General features: G+C 49.6%; 1 protein-coding gene across 1 annotated transcript in view; it reads left to right on the forward strand.

Moving 5' to 3' along the window:
• VPS16 (VPS16 core subunit of CORVET and HOPS complexes) overlaps positions 1-17,886 on the forward strand; it is a 21,457-nt gene extending 3,571 nt beyond the window's left edge. The window contains exons 2-24 of the mRNA XM_029221323.1: positions 11,259-11,347; positions 11,607-11,704; positions 11,792-11,920; positions 12,001-12,145; positions 12,270-12,385; positions 12,486-12,608; positions 12,739-12,794; positions 13,200-13,289; positions 13,386-13,480; positions 13,632-13,708; positions 14,165-14,296; positions 14,391-14,518; positions 14,649-14,684; positions 14,877-14,985; positions 15,149-15,283; positions 15,379-15,487; positions 15,578-15,675; positions 15,758-15,865; positions 16,187-16,264; positions 16,361-16,530; positions 16,612-16,708; positions 17,380-17,483; positions 17,599-17,886. Coding sequence (XP_029077156.1) covers positions 11,259-11,347; positions 11,607-11,704; positions 11,792-11,920; positions 12,001-12,145; positions 12,270-12,385; positions 12,486-12,608; positions 12,739-12,794; positions 13,200-13,289; positions 13,386-13,480; positions 13,632-13,708; positions 14,165-14,296; positions 14,391-14,518; positions 14,649-14,684; positions 14,877-14,985; positions 15,149-15,283; positions 15,379-15,487; positions 15,578-15,675; positions 15,758-15,865; positions 16,187-16,264; positions 16,361-16,530; positions 16,612-16,708; positions 17,380-17,483; positions 17,599-17,743 — 2,467 coding nt within the window. The 3' untranslated portion in view covers positions 17,744-17,886. The remainder of the gene's footprint in view (positions 1-11,258; positions 11,348-11,606; positions 11,705-11,791; positions 11,921-12,000; positions 12,146-12,269; positions 12,386-12,485; positions 12,609-12,738; positions 12,795-13,199; positions 13,290-13,385; positions 13,481-13,631; positions 13,709-14,164; positions 14,297-14,390; positions 14,519-14,648; positions 14,685-14,876; positions 14,986-15,148; positions 15,284-15,378; positions 15,488-15,577; positions 15,676-15,757; positions 15,866-16,186; positions 16,265-16,360; positions 16,531-16,611; positions 16,709-17,379; positions 17,484-17,598) is intronic.
• Positions 17,887-19,796: the final 1,910 nt, after the last annotated feature.

Raw genomic sequence — 19,796 nt, forward strand, 5'->3', positions numbered from 1 at the left:
TGTGTGTGTGTGTGTGTGTGTGTGTGTGTGTGTGTGTGTGTGTGTGTTTTAAGTTCCCCTGGAGGCAATGGGGGGACAAGTTGGAAGGGGCAAGCAAGAATGGAGACTGGTTAGGAGGCTGGTGGAATAGACCAAGGAGAAGTTGATGGTGGTGAGCACTGGAGATGGAGAGAAGGGTACCAGTAGGAGAGATATTAAGGGGGTAAAATTGAAGGACATTGTGATGAGTTGCATTTAGTAGGGAGGAGGAAGAGCAACAAATCGAGGATGACTTGGATTTTTGGCTTAACATAATGAGAAAGGAAGAGTGAATTTGGTGGGGAAAAGGGTGAACTTGGTTTTGAACACAGTGTTTCAGGTACTTTATTTTTTAATAAATTTATTTTTATTCATTTATGTATTTATTTTCATTCTTGGTTGCATTGGGTGTCTGTTGCTGCACACGGGCCCTCTTTAGCTGTGGCGAGTGGGGGCCACTCTTCGCTGCAGTGTGTGGGCTTCCCATTGCCGTGGCTTCTCTTGCTAAAGAGCACCGGCTCTAGGCGTGGGGGCTTCAGTAGTTGTGGCTTGTGGGCTCCAGAGCGCAGGCTTAGCAGCTACAGTGCATGGGCTTAGTTGCTCCGCGGCATGGGGGATCCTCCCAGACTGGGGCTCGAACCCGTGCCCCCTGCATCGGCAGGCAAACTCCAAACCACTGCGCCACCAGGGAAGCCCTTAGAAACACCCTTTATGGTGAAGGAGACTGAAGATACATTTCGTACTTGTGGAACTCTTCGTAGAAGAGAGGTTGACTGTTATAGTAGGTTTTACGTTTGTACGTTTGTCTGTTTTGCACATATAAACGTGAACATTAAAAAAAACTGTGGTTAAATACACATAATATAAAATTTACTATCTTATTCATTATAAAGTACAATTCAGGAGTGTTAAGTATATTCACATTGTGCAATCAATCTCCAGAACTTTTTCATCTTGCAAAATTGAATCTCTAGGGCTTCCCTGGTGGCGCAGTGGTTGAGAGTCCGCCTGCCGATGCAGGGGACGCGGGTTCATGCCCCGGTCCGGGAAGATCCCACATGCCGCGGAGCGACTAGGCCCGTGAGCCATGGCCGCTGAGCCTGCGTGTCCGGAGCCTGTGCTCTGCAACGGGAGAGGCCACAACAGTGAGAAGCCCGCGTACCACAAAAAAAAAAAAAAAAAAAAAAAAAATTGAATCTCTATACCCATTAAATGATAACTCCTCATTCTCCCCTTCCCCCAGCCCTGGCAACTACCATTCTACTTTCTGTATCTATGAATTTGACTACTCTAGATAGCTCATACAAGTGAAATCATACACTATTTGCTTTCTTGTGGCTGGCTTATTTCATTTAGCATACTGTCCTCAAGGTTCATCCATGTTGTAGAATGTATCAGAATTACCTTCCTTTTTAAGGCTGAATAATATTCTTTTTTATGTATATACCACATTTATGCATTCATCTGTCAGTGGACACTTGGGTTACTTCCACCTCATGGCTATTGTGAATAATTCTGCTATAAACAATGGTGTACAAATATCTCTTCGAGACCCTGTTTTCACCCAGAAGTGGAATTTCCGGATCATATAGTAATTCTGTGTTTAATATTTTGCGGAATTATCCTACTGTTTTCCATGACAGCTGCACCGTTTTACATTTCCAGCACAAGGATACTTTAGTAGTATTTATTTTTAAGGCAGGCTGGAGTCAAGGGATTTCGGGGGTGATTGTGGTCTCTCTTCAGGGCCTGGGGATTTTGGAACTGATGGATTATTCCCCAAGGCTAGACCTGATGCGCTTCTTCCTCCACAGTGATCTGACAGCTCAGCCTGGACAGGCTGGAGATCATCTATTTTCACACAAGCTCTTCTCTTACTGCAGTGGACTGTGCTTTTCCAGCAGTTCAGCTGCACTGCAGCAGGGATTTTGTCACTGTTTCCCGGAGGGGGCTGGAATTGAGACTACCATACCTGCTAGATTTAGTGATTTTCTGGTATTAGACCCAGGGTCCATTTACTGCTGCTCTGGGGATTTCCAGTTCCAGGACCTGCAGGTAGAGGAGAAATATGTAGCTGACCTTCCTCACTGAAGATATGGCCTAGCGTCACAGAGTCCTCACCTGTAGACTTTTCTGAGATGCTGCTCTCAGTCTGTCCATCCACGCCCCAGGCCAACCTCGAGGCATAGCTTGAGTCACCTCACTGTCCCTGAGAAGCCTTCTTTACCTTGAAGGCTTGAAGAGGTGGCCCATGCTTTGCTGCTCTTCGCTCCCTGACCCTTACTCCTGTACCCGTACGCTTCTTTCCCACCCCAGTCTGTGTCGATGCTAACCTCCTGGACTGCAGCCAAAGCCTCCTTGGGTCTCTCCTGCCAATCGCTGACTTCACCTTGTGCTTCCCAGAGAGCTGGAAGTCATTGCCTAGAAGAGTGTAGGGTTCCCCTGACGAAATCTGCCTGTTGTGTTGCCAACCTGCCGAGGAGGTGTGCCCCGTCTCCCTCCCTTCTCAGAAACCATGCGCCGTCCATCCACCCTCCCGCCACCACAGGTTTCTCCAGCTGTTGTTACGCAGGACCCCCTGCATCAAGGTCACCTGAGATGCTGGCTGCATGCAGCTTCCTAGGCCAGATCTACTCCATTATCTCTGGGTTGGGTCCTAGGAATTTGATCTGTATTTTAACAAGCAGCCAGGTGTTTCTTTGCTGCAGGAAAATTTGAAGACCTCTACATTGTTTTCCACAATCCTTACCCCCAAGGGCTCCCTTTCAGACCTCAACCTCTATATTCAAATCTCCCCATCCTAACAAAAAATAAACTTCCCTATTCAAAAAATAAACAAGTCCCTCCTCCTCACCTCACCAGAGGTCTGAAAACTGCCACCTATACTTGCTTCCATTTTCTTTCTTCCCACCTATCACTCACTATGGTCTGACCACCCTCTTCTCAGTGACATCCTGTTACTGCACTGGACACAGCTCAGGCCTCATTTGAGCTTGACTGCCTGGGGCATTGGATAGAGGTGACCTCCCTTTTTTCTTGGAATTTGTATATAACTTTTTACAGTGAAAAATTTTAAATGTACAACAAAGTAGGAATAATAGAGTGAATACCCATAGCCATTGTTTAGGCTTAAAAATTGTTATCGTGTTGTAATACATTTGCTTCAACTACTTGTAAGTTTAAAAAAATTTAAGAAAAAGTTCAAATATACGTAAATGTTCTTAAAGTAGTGTAGTGGACATCCATGTGCTCATCACCCAGCTTCAACAAGTGTCAGCACTTTGCCATTCACTTCATCTACCCGCCCCCCATCCCTCAACACACACACACTTTTTGGGACCATTTAAAAACAATATCCAGACATCTTTTCAATCAAATACATTTTCTGCTATATTTTAAAGTAAATTATAGTCACACCTTAAATGTGTATTACTTTGAAAAAAAAAAGACAGTTTCCTATAAAACTATAGTGTTATTTCACACCAAACAAAATGAACATTTAATATCATCTAGCAACCAGTCCTTCTTCAGACTTCTCCAGTTGTCTTCAAAATGCCTTTTTATAACTGGTTTGTTCAAATTGAGACCCAAATAAGAATTATTCATTTGCTTACCCACCCCACCCCACGCCTGCACTGCGTGGCTTGCGGGGATCTTAGTTCCCTGACCGGGGATCGAACCTGGGCCCCCGCGGTGAAAGTGCTGGGTCCTAACCACTGGACCACCAGAGAATTCCCTGCTTATCTCTCTTAATTAAGTCTCTTGTAAACTTGAACATTATCATCCTTACTCTCACCCCTACCCTTTGTTTTCATGACATTGACTTGTTTTAGAGACCTAGTCGCTTTCTGGATTTGTCCCCCTGCTTCCTTGTGGTGCCTTTGAACTTTTTTCTCTATCATAGCCTGTATTTCCTGAAACTGTGTGTTAGATCTAAAGGCTTGATCAGATTCAGGTTGACGTTTTTGGCAGAAACACCTTGTACGTGATGTGTGTGTGGTGTTCATCTGGAGGCATCATTGTATCGGGTTGTCTGCTACGAGGGAAGTTGAGATTGACGGGTAGTTTGGAGGCTGATGGCCACATCCTCACCTGTTTTCCCCCTTGTGACAAGCAAGTGGTCTGTGGAATGTGACACAGTTAATATCACTATGATTCTAATTAGGAGACAAACCATACAGTGATTAAATAGGAGAAGTTTAGTATAAAGAACTATTAAACAGTGATAACAAAGTAACTATAAGATAAAATAAAACTGTCCTTTCCTAGGGCTGAGGAGACAGGAAGGACAAGTTGGGGGGCGGGGAATGCCCTTCTCAAGCTGGGGTTCCTACCTCGCTGGGGAAGGTATAGTTGCAGCCCACTGGATGGTGGGGGAGTTGCTGGTTTGCCTGGGCCAGAGCTGGTCCACAGTCACTGGACAAGCAGGAAGCAGCCCTCCTGGGCACAGATAGGACACAGGTGAGCCATAGCTGGTGGCCAGGTTCATGGGCTTGCACAGGGGGCACCAGTATGAGCAGGAGACCTGGAGCATGCGGTGTCTTGTGGAGAGAACCACGGGAAGGTGGATGCCAGTCCAGGCCAAGGCTGTGAGGTCACCAAGGGATTGTGTGTTCTGGGCGCATGGTTGGGGCAGAGTATCACCAGATGTCCTCATACCCACACTGCTGACTGACCTTGCAGCTGCTGGAAACAGCCAGAGACCCCCCTCCTCCTACAATATCCCTTTACTACAGGGCCCTCTACTGAGAAAGCTTAACATCTAGCTCTCTGTGGAGCATGTATTGAAGGATGAATTTGGAGTTGGGAGGCAATAATTTGATAACTGGCACAGTCCATTCTTTGGCTGATCAGCTTCCACAAGTGCCCTCTACACTTCAACTCCCTCACAACAACAAAACAACTTTATATTTCTGCTTAACAAGATACCATCCTTCTTACAAGTAAACTTCTTTTTCCCAAAGTGAGAAGACATACAGTCTTAACAGTCATTGTATCAATCACTATATTAGTTACTCCTCAAATTGCATTACAGTCCCACTGAATATTCTGTTACCTAAAAATTGAATTTTAAAGTTAACCTCTAATAATTTGTGTATAAAATAAAAATGGGAAGGAGAGAAGATAGTGGCTGGTATATATATATAAACGTATGCATACAACAAACACAGAGAAAATACACAAAGTGGCTATAGTCTTCATTTCTGTAACTGGTCACAAGATCATAGTATCTATGGCTTCCTTTTTCAACTACCCATCCCATATTTCCCTTGCTCTCAGCCAGAACCTTCACTGCTCTGCTCTTTACATAGTGAAGTGACCCAAACCTCAGTCATTCTGCTTTTTTTGATTGCTGAGGTTTTTCATTAACCTTTTTTGTTAGACACGGAAGTACTAAGAGGTGCCCCAGAGGATCCCTTGGGTTTCAGACAGTCCTCCTTGCCTCCATTGTGTAGCAGCAGCTTGATTTCCCCTTGGCCATCAGGATAATCACTTCAACCAGTAAATTAACCCCATTTTCTTGGCTGTTGTTTCAGTGGCATAAGGAGCCCCAAATGGCAAGGTAGCACCCTTTATATATATATATATAAATCTATTTATTTATTTTTTGGCTGCGTTGGGTCTTCGTTGCTGCGCACGGGCTTTCTCTAGTTGCGGCGAGGAGGGCTACTCCTCATTGCAGTGCGCGGGCTTCTTGTTGCGGTGGCTTCTCTTGTTGTGGAGCACGGGCTCTAGGCGCGCGGGCTTCAGTAGCTGTGGCACTCAGGCTCAGTAGTCGCAGCACACGGGCTTAGTTGCTCCACAGCACGTGGGATCTTCCCGGACCAGAGCTCGAACCTGTGTCCCCTGCATTGGCAGGCGGATTCTTAACCACTGCGCCATCAGGGAAGTCCCCAAGGTAGCACTCTTATCTTCTAATTCAGTGAATCCATTGTTGTGTCCCCTGGTGGAAACATTCTCCCCTTGGAGACTAAGCTCTCCAAACCAATAGGTCTCAAAGTTAGTGAAACTGGAAGCAATATTTTAATGAGAGTCATTAGGTGTAATAGTGAGAGGAGCCACTCCCACTTCCACTCCTTGATTCCAGGTCCCCCATATTCTGACTGTGGAGGAGATAATACTATATAATGGTCTCTGATGCAAAGCATAAGCTTGCATCCTGTAAGACAGGGCCCCATACTTTTAGGATACTGTCTCCCAATTGGTGCTTTAAGTGAGTCGTCAGTACATTTAGACCAGCCACTTCTGGGTAATGGGATATAAGGTAAGACTTGTTGATTCCATGGACCTGAGCCCACTGCTGCACTTCCTTTGCTGTGCAGTGAAGTCCTTGATTAGACGCAAGGCTTTGCAGAATGCTACAACGGTAGATGAGACATTCTGTTTGTTTATTTATTTATTTATTTTGCTTGTGCTGCGTTTTAGTTGCGACATGCGGGCTCTTAGTTGCATTATGAGGATTCTTAGTTGTGGCATGCACACGGAATCTAGTTCCCCGACCAGGGATCGAACCTGGGCCCCCTTCATTGGGAGCGTGGAGTCTTACCCACTGGACCACCAAGGAAGTCCCATGGTACATGAGACATGCTGTAAGTCCACGATGGTAGGTGCTAGCAAAGGCATTACAGGTAAAGAAGACAAATCCACATCCAGAATATGTATTCCAGTGAGGACAAATCTTTGTCTCCTCCATGATGGAAGAGGTCCAGTGTAATCGACTTGCGGACTGCTCCCCCTGGGAATGGTGCCATACTGGGACCATGTATTGGTCTCTGCTCTTGGCCGATTAACCACTCAGCAGTAATGTTAGCCAGGTCAGCCTTGGAGAGGGAGGCTCCCAAGACATCTACCTCAAGTGAGAGCATAACAGGGTTTTCAAGTAGAGGAAGGCTAGTCTCCTCGGACACAGGAGGGCAAGCTACTTCCACTGGTGAGGAAGACTCAGAATGACTTGGCGGCTCAAGATTGTCAGTTTCATCTGGGTCTAACCAGTTATCTCCCTTCCAAGTTTCAGGATTCCTTTCTTTTCTAATTAGTGCCCTAACTTTCACATGTGCCAGTGAATTTAACTGTCATTGTTTAACAACCCATACCATTAAACTCTGTCTTTGATTTTCAGCAGTAGCAGCTGTGTGACTACAAGAAATAAGAGATTCTTTTAGGCTGTTACAGAAGCTTTCTGCTTCTCAGACCATGACTGCAGCTGAAAGTTAATGGACCTAACCTTGTCATTTTCTCTTTGTAAATGTTCAAGTGCACTCAAAATAACCCATCCACACCACAGCCTTTACAATCATCGTTATTGCCATACAGTCAAGCACGTGTTTGACTTGGCATTTCACTACACTGAACTACAGGTTTGGTTAATTGTGATGCTGCTGCACGCAGTGGGTTACTAGCATCCGTTTTGCATTGTCAGGGAACACGGCACTGCACCCAAGCCCAAGCACATGACCAAACCAGTCCTCAAATCCCATCTTTAGGGGTCTGTCTCCTGGGGCCACTCCCTGCACCAATTAGTCTGGGTCCAGTCAAGAGATGTAGACCGGGCAAGTTTAATAAATGTAAGGAATTATTAAGCTGTCATAAAGAGTAACTATAAGATGTGAGAGATTTTTATATGGTAGCCTAGGGCTAAGGGAGAGTACTCAAGAAACGACAAACTTGGAAGGAGGGACCTTCCCCAGGCTGGGGTTCATTTCAGACCTCAGAGAAAATACAGTTGCAGCCCACCGGATGGCAGTGAAGTTTACCGGTTTCCCTGGGCCAGAGCTGGTCCACAGTTGCTTGGCCAGCAAGAAGCAACCCTCTGGGGTTCAGCAGGTAGGGGCCACAGGTGAGCTGCAACTAGGGGTCAGTGGTGTGGGCGTGCAGAGGGAGTTGGGGAGCTGATGCCGGCAGCCTGGAGCACTTAGTGTCTGTAAGGCAAGCCACAACCAGTGATTGGGTGCATGGTTGTGCAGAGGGGGTCAGCGGAAACAAGGCTACGGGCAGGGCAGTCAGTGGCCGGGCGTCTTGGCATGCAGAGGGAGTAGGGCCTGGTGTAGGCAGGAGGCTGGGAATGCCATGTCTGTCCAGGGAGCCAGTCTGGGCAAGCCTTGGAGGTTGCTGCATGGCTGGTCAGAGCACCGCCAGATGTCCTCACACCCTAGCTGCTGGGTGACTGCCCTGCTGGAAGCAGCAGGAGAAGCCTCTTCCTCGTGCAGTGTTCCTCCAGCGCCCTCTACTGAGGAGGCTTAACATCAGGCTCACTGTGAAGGAGAAATTCTTAAAAGAATACTGTCTGTTATCACAAAACACATATGGAAGAGTGAATTTGGAGCTATGTGTCAGTGAATTGATAACTGGCATGCTAGGTCTGTTTGGACATCTATCTTCCCATCAGATTTCATCTAAGGATTTTAGTAACAAAAGGTCAAAAGAAATGTACATGGGGTTGAAAAATTCAAATAATGCAAAAGTATATAGCCTACAAATTGTCAGTCTCCCTATTCCCCTCCCCCATTCACCACCCTCTCCAAAGGTAACCACTGTCTCTCCACGCTGGCTCAGTGTGGAGGCCTATGAGAGTTCTTCTATGTATTTACACACATACATGTGATTATATGTAAATATGCTTATAAAAATATGTGCTCAGTTTTTTATTGTGTAAGTGGATTCATATGGTTCATACTGCACTGCAGCTTGCCTTTTTTTTTACTTAACAATATATCTTAGAGCCCACTTCATGTGAACATACCCAGTCACTTTGTTAATAGGCACATAATATTCCCCAAAATGGGCATAAGTAGTTTATTTAACCAGTCTCATTTTAATGGGCATTTAAGGAGATTTTTCCAGGATTTTTAAAAACTATTTTAAACAGTGCTGCAGTGAATTCATACCGTTGTGTACTTGTGCAAGTAGTTTCATAGGTTAGACTCTTGGAAGGAAATTGCTAAGTTAGAGTGCATACACATTTAAAAATTGGATACATAAGTGCTTCATTCTCTTCCATAAGGGTTGAACCATTTTACACTCCCACCAATATGTAGGAAAGTGTTCATTTTTCCACATCTTCAACAATATTCCATGTTATTTATTAACCTCTTAATTTTTTGCCATTCAGATGGCCAAAACATAAAAATAATTTTTAAATTCATATTTACCTAGTTGTTAAGTATGTCTGTTCATATCCTTTGACTATTTTTCTATTGTGTTGTCTCTACTGATTTGTAAAGGAGTTCTTTACGTGTTCTCCATGATAACCCTTTGTTACAAATGTTACAGATTTTTTCACAGTAGTCACTTGACTTTTATGTATTAATGTTTAACATACATATGTTAAGTTTTATGTGATAACGTCTATCAGTCTTTTCCTTTTTAATTTCTGGGTTTTGTGTCTTACTCTGAAAGACTTTTCCATAGTTCACATTATGAAAATATTAGCTTACATTTTTCTCAAGTTTTTTATGTTTCGTTTTAAAATATTTTCACAGTTATGATATAGCCCTTGACCATTTCTCTTTTACTTTTATTTTCATTTTTTTTACAATTAATTAGAGCTTTTTTTTTAAAGTATTTTTGTTTTTATTTATTTAGTTTTGGCTGCATTGGGTCTCCGTTGCTGCGCGTGGGCTTTCACTTGTTGCGGCGAGCAGGGGCTACTCTTTGTTGTGGTGCGCAGGCTTCTCATTGTGGTGGCATCTCGTTGCGGAGCACGGGCTCTAGGCACGCAGGCTTCAGTAGTTGCGGCACGCAGGCTCGGTAGTTGCGGCACGCGGGCTTAGTTACTTCGTGGCATGTGGGATCTTCCCGAACCAGGGATCGAACCCATGTCCCCTGCATTGGCAGGCAGATTCTTAACCACTGTGCCACTAGGGAAGTCCTTAACTTTAGTTTTTAAGTGTATTCAATATCTGATATATATATCTGTTTTCATATTTTCAAATGTTCTTAAATATTATCCAGTATTTTCTCTTTCAGATGACATTTTTTTGCCCCCCCCCCAGATGAACTGTAGAATCAGTTTGTGCTTCCCTACCCACCAGAAAATTGGACTGATTTTTAATGGAATTCTCGTGCATTTATAGATCCTTTAGAATATTTCTTCATGTTTTCTATATCCTTGAGTAAACTGATTTGATTTTGCAAAAAATGTTTATTAGGTTTATTCTTCGGTCTCATAGTTGTATTGCTATCAAGAGTTATATTTCTAATTAGTTCTTACTATGGTATAGAAAACTAGTTGGTATAGAAAAAAATATATTGATTTTTGTTGATCACTTACTGAGCTCTTTCTTTCATTGTTCCATAGACTGCTTTGGATGTTCTAAGTAGACTGTCTCGTTATTTGTAAATGAATAGTAGCAACCTCATTCCTTCTTCAAAATGGAAACCTCTGGGGGTTTTTTCTTAAATTATTTTGGCTAGAATGCCGAGAAGAATGTCAATAGAAAGAAATGATGGACATCTTCCTGATCTTTAACGGGAAGTTTCCTGAAATGATACTAGCCGAAACACCCTCCTTCTTGAACATTGTCTTCTCTTGGTATCCTGGTGTAGTGTCCACTTCTTCTCTGTCCCCTTTTCCCCACCTCCAGCCTTCAAATGATGGCATGCCTCAAGCCTCCTACTCTGTCTTCCCATGCAGCACGTCTCTTGGTGATCCATGCATATCTCAGATTGCAGTCATCTTGTGCCAGTTTGCCAGTTTGTAATTTCAGTTACCTCCTGTGAGTCAAGCATTCATATATTGGCATCTGCAACCCAGGACTCTCCCTAGCTCTAGGCTTACTAAAGAGCTCCTCTTGGATTTCTTTCAGGCACTGCTCACTCAGTACCTCTAAAACTGAGTTCATTATTAACAGGCGTTGAGCTGGACCCCTGGGTGTAAAGCCCATAACCAGATTCAGTGTTAAGAACCAGAAATAGAAGAAAGGATGTCTATCCTGGGAGGCCCTCCTGGAGGGTCTTATTTCCTGCTAATGCAGGCTCAAGCCAACCACCCCACCCTAGTCCCACCTCACTTTGTGCCCTGGATATTGGCCACACAGCCTGCCCTCCAAACACCCTCTGCTCCCTCACCTGCTATCCCTAAGCATGCATGTGGTCAGCTGGCCTAGCTGTTTCTAGCCATCACCCCCCTCCCTGCCCCTTGGGGGGGAACAGATGGAGGCATTAGGGGCTCCTCTGGGGCCCAGCCCATCTGGATGCAGGATCATGACGAGTCTAATCTCTGTTTGTCACTGTGTGGGCAGGAAATATGAGCTGTATAGCATGGACTGGGACCTGAAGGAGGAACTGAGGGACTGCCTGGTGGCCGCTGCGCCCTATGGGGGCCCCATTGGTAAGTCGCCCCTCTGGCACTGCATGCTCTGGGACCACGGGATGAACTCAGGGTCTTTGATTCTTGGGGTCCTTGCTGTTGGGTGGTTCTTGCTGGCATATGCTACCCACCCCCACTCCACCCTACTGAGATGCTTTTAATCCTGGTTCTTGGGATGCCTGCCGCATGTGGGGCGGGCCTAAGGAGCTAGTTCATAAGGCCTGCTTCACATGGGGTGGGCCTGGGCAGCTAGGACAGAAGGTTTCTTCTCAAACCACAGCGCTGCTGAGGAACCCCGGGCGGAAGGAGAAGCCTGCCAGCGCACGGCCAGTTCTTGAGATCTACTCAGCTTCTGGTGTGCCTCTGGCCAGTCTGCTGGTGAGCACCCTGCCTGCCCTGCGGCTGGGGGCTGGGCAGGGTTCTGCATCCCGAGGACAGCTTCCGGAACCTCCCTCTCCTCTGCAGTGGAAGAGTGGGCCCATGGTGTCCCTGGGCTGGTCAGCTGAGGAGGAGCTGCTCTGTGTGCAGGAAGACGGGGTCGTGCTGGTTTATGGGCTTCATGGTGACTTCCGGAGACACTTCAGCATGGGCAATGTAGGGGCCCCAGGGGGCTGGGGAAAAGGGATGGAGTCTGGGAATCTGCGGCTCCCTCAACCCACGGTCCCTCTCTCCAGGAGGTGCTCCAGAACCGGGTTCTAGATGCCCGGATCTTCCATACTGAGTTTGGTTCTGGGGTGGCCATCCTCACAGGGGCCCACCGCTTCACCCTCAGTGCCAACGTGGGCGACCTCAAACTCCGCCGGATGCCAGAGGTGCCAGGTGAGCCCTGACACCCCTGAGGCAGCATTCACTGCCCACAACTGTGCCTCCAGTCCATGGGACCATCAGAGGCAGAAACTGTGGGCTCTGGTCAGCCTGAGGTTGTCCTCTTCCCTGGCCGCAGGTCTGCAGAGCGCACCATCATGCTGGACCACAATGTGCCAGGACCGAGTGGCACACATTCTTCTGGCTGTAGGACCTGATCTTTACCTCCTGGATCACGCAGCCTGCTCTGCAGTGGTGAGAGGCCTTGAGTGGGAGTGAACTGGAGGGACTGGGGGAGGCAGTGGGAGGCTCTGAGAAGTCAGTATCTTTGGTGTCCTCCCCGGCCCTGCCCCAGACACCCCCTGGCCTAGCCCCAGGAGTGAGCAGCTTCCTGCAGATGGCTGTCTCCTTCACCTGCAGACACCTGGCGCTCTTCACAGACACAGGGTACATCTGGATGGGGACAGCGTCTCTCAAGGTGTGATCCTGGGACAACACAAGGGCACCATGCCTTGTCTAGGAAAGATCTCTTGTGGGTAGGGGAAGGGCTTTTGAACCAGACTGGTGACTGCTGAGACAGGACCATGACATTCCCTGCACCCTTTCAGGAGAAGCTGTGTGAGTTCAACTGCAACATCCGGGCTCCCCCGAAGCAGATGGTCTGGTGAGGATGAGGGTGTTATCCTGGGGGTAGAAGTGGACATAGCCTTGTCTCCTGGGACATGTTGATTCATCCTGTCTACTGACCCAGCCAAGTGGAGCTTGAATCTTGTCTTCTCTGCCAGTGCATATTTGAGGGGCCAGTCCCCTGTGGGCCCCAGATACCCCTGGGAGTTGACAGCACAGGATGAGAGGGAAGCAGACTGGTCAGCCAGAGGAATGGGATAAGCGGCAGCAAGCCTGTGCAGGGTTGTCCCAAGGCAGAGTGATATAAGCAGCGATGTGGGAGACATGGCTGTGGACCAGGCATCCTGTGTGTCCGTGTGTGTGTGTGTGTGTGTGTGTGTGTGTGTGTCCGCGCGCGCGTGTGTGTGTGTGTGTGTGTGTGTGTGTGTGGTGCTGTCCACAGGTGCAGCCGTCCTCGCAGCAAGGAGAGGGCCGTTGTGGTAGCCTGGGAGAGGCGGCTAATGGTGGTGGGCGACGCACCTGAGGGCATCCAGTATCCTTGGAGGGCTGCTGGGGGTGAGGAGGGGGAAGGAGGGTCGCCTGCCCTGCGCCATCTCTGGGTGCTCTTAGGAACCTTGACCAAGCTCAGGTTCGTGCTGGATGAGGACTCCTACCTGGTGCCTGAGCTGGATGGGGTCCGCATCTTCTCCCGCAGTACCCATGAGTTCTTGCACGAGGTTCCAGGTGAGGCCCTCATAAGAGCGCCGGGTGACCCAGGGCAGGGGCTCCTCGGCACCACAGCTGCCCTGGGCCGGTGCCCCAGAGTAGGATCAGGGTACTGAGGTAGGGATGAGGGTTTCCTGACCCCCTTTCCCACTTACCAATTTCCTCTCAGTGGCCAGCGAGGAGATCTTTAAAATTGCCTCAATGGCCCCCGGAGCGCTACTGTTGGAGGCCCAGAAGGAATATGAGGTAAAGCCTTGGGCTTCTCCTTGGGCCTCAGGATGCTGTCCTTCCCCTTCCCCTAATTGGCCCAGCCCATGCCCCTGCAGCCAAGTGCTACCTGTCAAGACAGGGGTCCAGACAGGACATTGGGCTGGGCTGGGCTAGAGAGAGCTGGCTCAGGTGGATTGAAGGGACATGGTGTCCTTCGTGTGGTGATAGGGAGGGGCAGGGAACCCCCAGTCTAGGCACAAGTCAGGGCTCTATTGAGAGGTCTCAGGGCCCTCACAGGCAACTGTGGGCTGCTATGGGGGTGTGTGTGGGCACCTTGCGGGGAGGACTGAGTGGGTTGAGGGGATTTGGGGTCTGGCCTCTGCAGCCTTCCAAACCAGCCCATTTGAACCACAGCCCGGAGGGGTTAGGGGCCAGACATGGAGGTGTTCTCAGTCATGACGCACTGTCCCTGGCACCTTCCCCCCTCCCCAGAAAGAGAGCCAGAAGGCGGATGAGTACCTGCGGGAGATCCAGGAGCTGGGGCAGCTGCCCCAGGCCGTGCAGCAGTGCATCGAGGCCGCGGGACATGAGCACTGGCCAGACATGCAGAAGAGTCTGCTCAGGGTTGGGCTGGATGGCAGGGCTGGAGGGAGGGGGTGCTGGGCAGGGGTGGGCTGGCAGAGAGGGAAGCTCTCTCTTGCCCTCTGGCTCTTTTCAGGCGGCCTCTTTTGGAAAGTGTTTCCTGGACAGATTTCCACCCGACAGCTTTGTGCGCATGTGTCAGGACCTTCGTGTACTCAATGCCATTCGGGACTATCACATCGGGATTCCCCTCACCTATAGCCAGTATCCCCAAGTGTGCTGACAGGGTGTTTACTTCCAGGGGTGGAAGGGCAAGGGGATGGAGATGCCTCCTGAAGTTCCTTGGCAAATAGGACTTATCTCCCAACTGGATCCTTAACCAAATAAAATACAGATACAAGCAGCTCACCATCCAGGTGCTGCTGGACAGGTACAGCAAGCCCAGGGTGCTGGGAGGAGGGCTGTAAGTGGGCGGGCATTACAGCCCCTGGTGTGCTCTTGTGGTCACTGCTCATGATTCATTTCCTTGGGATCTGGGAGGCTGGAGTTACAGGCTGGGACCACTCTGCCCTCTTTCTACCCCACTTTATCCCTTGTGCCCTTCACCTCCCTTGTCTGCCAGGCTTGTGTTGCGGAGGCTTTACCCCCTGGCCATTCAGATATGTGAGTACCTGCGGCTTCCTGAAGTACAGGGCGTCAGCAGAATCCTGGCCCACTGGGCCTGCTACAAGGTGAGGATATAGGACAGAGTTCAAGGGCATTTAGGGGCTTACAGGCCCTGGTGAGGTATAGGAAATAAGTGTAGAGCTGAAAGGGTGGGTCCTGATCAAGGCAGTGGGGGTGGGGGTTAAGGGGTGAGAGCCAGGTTTGTGTGACACCCCCTTCCCTCTGCAGGTACAACAGAAGGACGTGTCTGACGAGGATGTTGCTCGTGCCATTAACCAGAAGCTGGGGGACACACCTGGTGTCTCTTACTCTGACATTGCTGCACGAGCCTATGGCTGTGGCCGCACGGAGCTGGCCATCAAGGTGCGGGTGCCTAGCCCTCCCTGTATGCTCTGATGTGGGTGTTAGAGGTCCCCAGGCCAGCTCCTTCTCTCTGTGCCTTCCTCCCCACCCCACAGCTGCTGGAATATGAGCCACGCTCTGGGGAACAGGTTCCCCTTCTCCTAAAGATGAAGAGGAGCAAACTGGCACTAAGCAAGGCCATCGAGAGTGGGGATACTGACCTGGGTGAGCAGGGTTTGGGTGAGGACAAGGCTGGGGACCCTGGGCTGAGGAAGGGGCTGGGCTGGACCCTCATCCCACCTTATTGTCCCATAGTGTTCACGGTGCTGCTGCACCTGAAGAATGAGCTGAACCGAGGAGACTTTTTCATGACGCTTCGGAACCAGCCCATGGCCTTAAGTTTGTACCGACAGGTGTGTGCAGGGGGCAGCGTGGGGTGGAGCCTCCTGAGCCCTTGAGTTGGCTTTGCTGACTGCCCACCTGCTGTGGCCCCAGTTCTGTAAGCATCAAGAGCTAGAGACGCTGAAGGACCTTTACAATCAGGATGACAACCACCAGGAGCTGGGCAGCTTCCACGTCCGAGCCAGCTACGCTGCAGAGGAGGTCTGAGGGCCGCAGGGCGGGTGGGGCCCACGGGCTGGGCCGGTGGTCTGGCTCCTTCTCCAGGAGTCTAGGCCTTGAATGCAGCACATACCCCATTTGGTCCTCACTGTGGGGGGAGAGCTTGAGAAGACATGAGGCCAGGCTGGGGATTGGTCCCAGAGGAACTGGTCTTTCCATTAGGGACAGCAGAGCCGTGTGCCCAGTGGCCAAGGCTGGCAGTGGCAACCCTGGGCACAGCGATGGGGGAGAAAACCATAGCCTGGGTGGGAGGGCCGAGGTCCTTTGTGCTATGAACTCAGGTGTCCCTTCTTGCCCTTGCAGCGTATTGAGGGGCGAGTCGCAGCTCTGCAGACGGCAGCCGACGCCTTCTACAAGGCCAAGAATGAGTTCGCAGCCAAGGTTTGTCCTGTTCTTCTCTAACAACCTCCTCTCCTCCCCTCCCGGTCTTCCCTCCTTGTCCCTCTCATCCCTGTCCTGCCTTATCCCTGTCCCCAGGCCACAGAGGATCAAATGCGGCTCCTACGGCTGCAACGACGCCTAGAAGATGAGCTGGGGGGCCGGTTCTTAGGCCTGTCTGTACACGACACAGTCACCACCCTCATCCTCAGCGGCCAAAACAAGCGCGCGGAGCAGCTGGCACGTGACTTCCGCATCCCTGACAAGAGGTAGGTGAGGGCCCGGTGTGCCTATAGGTCCCAGGACCCCCTGCCCCTCCTGGAACACCTCCATCCCCAACTTTCCCACAGGCTCTGGTGGCTGAAGCTGACCGCCCTGGCAGATCTGGAAGACTGGGAGGAGATAGAGAAGTTTTCCAAGAGCAAGAAATCACCCATCGGCTACCTGGTGAGATGGGGCCCTCCCTCTACCCCACCTCCAGTGAGGTAGTACTGGGGAGAGGGCCAGGCTCAGACAGTCTGTTCACACATCTGTTCAGCTCTCCCGCAGAGCTAGTGGGAGCTTCCTGGGGCAGGCACATGGGAGGATGGGCCTGAGTCTGCCTGCAAATGTTGAGGGGGAGGGAGAATGAGCTGCTTTCCCCAAGGAGGGCCACAAGGGACACCACGTGCCTGAAGGAAAGTCCTGTTTGGGGGGGAGGGGCACAGGGAGGGCACATATGTGAGGCAGTGGAGGATGTTGAGGGGTTTGTTTTCTGTGGCAGGTGCTTCAGAGGTGTGGTGGGTCGGTGGGATAAGGGCAGCCATGAGAGAAAGCTCAGGCCCTGGGAGGGCAGGAAGGTGCCTGCTGTGAGTGAGTAGCAGCGGGTGGTGGAGCGGACACATGGAAATAATTGGTCTCAAAGCTCTAACAGACCTTTGTGGTAGGTTGCTTCTGCCCAAAGAATGTTGAGATCACAACTGTTGTGTGTGTATGTTGGGTGGGAATGGGGGGTCATTATACAGACTGAAGGGTATATAAAATACATTGGGATAATAAATCCCCTGGACTTTGCTCATAAGAGAGAGAACAGGAGGTCTCTGCCTTATCTTCCCTCTCCACCCTCTCCCTCTCCTAAGCCCTTTGTGGAAATCTGCATGAAACAACACAACAAATATGAAGCCAAAAAGTATGCTTCCCGCGTGGGTCCCGAGCAGAAGGTCAAGGCCTTGCTTCTCGTTGGGTGCGTCTGCTGAGAGCCCTAAGGGTGCTGGGTGGCTGAGCCAGTGGGCTGATGAGAGGCATGGTTTGTGCCCTTGGGCAGCGCAATACCATCTCCCCTCTTGCTGAAACCCCAGGGACGTGGCTCAGGCTGCAGACGTTGCCATCGAGCACCGGAATGAGGCAGAGATGAGCCTCGTATTGTCCCACTGCACTGGAGCCACAGATGGGGCCACGGCTGACAAGATTCAGCGGGCCCGGGCTCAAGCCCAGAAGAAGTGAGGGGCCTGCCTGCTCATCTCCGCAAGCCCTGGGCCTGGCAGAAGTGTCACTGCTCATCTAGCTCTTACCCCAGAGCAAAGCCCGAAGAGCTGGGGTGAGAATGAGGGTTCTGGTTGTAAATAAAGTCGAAACCTTTTAGAGTACTTGTCTATGCAAGTCCATTCTAAGCAAAAGCAAGCTGGAGGCAGAACCTTCCAGATACCTCAGCAGAACCATGTGTTTGATTGTGGGGTACTGGAGAGGGAGCTTCTCCAGTGATATTTACAGACCCCTCTCCACAGTTACCAAGGAAAGTCCTCTCAAGCTCACAGCCTCTAGGAAGATTATGGGGAAAGATGGCACAAAACATAATAAGCACCAAGTCATCAAGAACCACACTGAAAAGCATTACACACACACACACACACACACACACACACACACACACACACACACGAAACATGCTAAACACTTTACCATTGTTTTCATTTATTCCACAAGACAGCCCTGTGAGATAGTTAATATCACCCCATCTTACAGAAGAGGATCGAGGACGGGGGAGCAAGTATCTGGCAAGACTGGGATTTGAAACCTTATTGGACATTTGGGGGTCTTAGAGCTTCTCCTTGGCTGTTGTGACAGAGGAGGGATGACTCAGCTGGACCTGAAATCAGGCCCTCTGAGCAGGGGATCCTGAAGCAAGGCCCCCCCCTGGTTTGCACTACAGTGAGAATTGGAGGACTAATGAGAGGCATGTGGCCATTGGATTGGAGGGATCAAGGAGGAGCCTTTGGAAACCCTGCCCCCTGGATAGTGGTGAGCAATTCTGAGTGGTCTCTGGGCTGAAGAGAAAAGGAGAATGGAATTCTCCTTTTGGCAGTTCTGTCAAGGAAGAACTGCAAACTGGAGACCCCTGGCTCCCCACTCCCCTCAATGGAGGCTTTGCCCCGGGTCAGTGGGAATGCCTTCGTGACCCTCCAGGCTCTCTGCCTCTAGCCTCTGTACTCCAGTGCACTTTGGCTTCATGCCCCAGCGCCCCTACCCAACACTGAGGGCATTACCTTTCTTTTTGTTGCCCCCGTTAAGTCTTGAAGGAAGACAAAGGAGGAAACCAAAGCCCAGAGAGAAGGTAGGCCTCCCTGGAACATCTGGCTTTCCCCTCTTTGACGCCCCTAGGGCTATGCTTTAAAAGAGTGAGACTCAAGCTTGCTAAGATGTTTCTGTTTCTTTTTCTTCCTCCACCTGATTTGTAAATGTAAGTTTGTGAAAATCCTGCAAGGGGATATAAATCAAATTGTAAAATAATCATTTGTTATTCTCACCACTTAGAGAACTTGAACAGGATAAAACAGGGATGGTTTGTCTGCTCCACAATGTCTAGGACATCAGCTGGAAGACTCAAAGTTTGGGGGTGACTTGACAGCTAGGGGCTAGAATCTGAGGGCTTGGCAACTCACATGTCTGGCAGTTGAAGCTGGTTGTTGACTGGAACCTTAGTTCTGTCAGCCATAACACCTGCCTCATGACATAGCATCTGGGTCCCAAGGGCAGCATCCCAGGAGAGCCACGTAGAGCTGTACTGCCTTCCCTAACCTTGTTTTGGAAGTCACACAGTATCATACCTGCCATATTCTGTTTGTCAAGGCAGTTACATGGGCCTACCCCATCCAATTCCAAGGGGAAATAGATGCCATCTTTTGATAGAGGAGTAGCAAGGCTCTCCTGGAAATTGGGCCAGTTTTTGGAATCACCGTCTGGCACAATCTATCAACCTTCCCTCTTACAATCAGCAGACACCTTCAGGGAAAGGAAAGGAGATTCCCAATACTGGGGTCACTCTGGGATTTTTTTCCTCCTCAGTGTTGTCCCCACAGTTCTCCACTGCCCTGGTAGCTCTTCATTGCCTTTTTTTTTCTTGGCCACGCTGTGTAGCATGTGGGATCTTAGTTCTCTGACCAGGGATCGAACCTGTGCCCCCGGCAGTGGAAGCGTGGAGTTCTAACCACGGGACCGCCAGGGAATTCCCTTCAGTGCTTTTCACAAATGTTTTCTCCAGCTTTTCTAACTAGAAAAA

This window comes from Monodon monoceros, unplaced genomic scaffold (genome assembly GCF_005190385.1).
Source record: "Monodon monoceros isolate NGI ecotype Baffin Bay Population unplaced genomic scaffold, NGI_Narwhal_1 Super_Scaffold_13, whole genome shotgun sequence".
Taxonomy (NCBI): domain Eukaryota; kingdom Metazoa; phylum Chordata; class Mammalia; order Artiodactyla; family Monodontidae; genus Monodon; species Monodon monoceros.